The sequence below is a fragment of the Eimeria tenella genome, genomic scaffold, assembly GCF_000499545.2.
Source record: "Eimeria tenella Houghton genomic scaffold, Eth_scaff2016, whole genome shotgun sequence".
Taxonomy (NCBI): domain Eukaryota; phylum Apicomplexa; class Conoidasida; order Eucoccidiorida; family Eimeriidae; genus Eimeria; species Eimeria tenella.
In genome coordinates this window covers 440-694 of record NW_013541861.1, presented here as the reverse complement: position 1 = coordinate 694, position 255 = coordinate 440, and the positions used below count along the sequence as shown (strand labels likewise).

Below are 255 nucleotides of genomic sequence, written 5' to 3'. Positions count from 1 at the left end.
TGCAGCTGCGCAAACCGCGCAGCAGCAGCAGCGGCAGCAGCCACCGCAGCAGCAGCAGCAGCAGCAGAAGGCCCTTTCTGGTCGGGGGCCCCCAGCCAAGAGCAGGCCCCAGGGGGGCCCCCCAACTCCAAAGGCTAAGTGCAAACCCTCTACTGCAGCTGCAAAGAAGAGGCCCCCTTTTGCTGCACCACCTGGGGGCCCCCCTCCAAGGGGCCCCCAAGCAGAGGGGCCCCCCAACATGAATGGCTTGGGGCG

At 67.8% G+C, this 255-nt stretch overlaps 1 protein-coding gene across 1 annotated transcript in view; it reads left to right on the top strand.

The window, feature by feature from the left end:
• ETH_00043705 (uncharacterized protein) overlaps nt 1–242 on the top strand; it is a gene marked incomplete at both ends in the record, with an annotated part of 1,413 nt that extends 1,171 nt beyond the window's left edge. The window contains one exon of the mRNA XM_013374422.1: nt 4–242. Within this exon, the coding sequence (XP_013229876.1) occupies nt 4–242 (239 nt within the window). The remainder of the gene's footprint in view (nt 1–3) is intronic.
• Nucleotides 243–255: the final 13 nt, after the last annotated feature.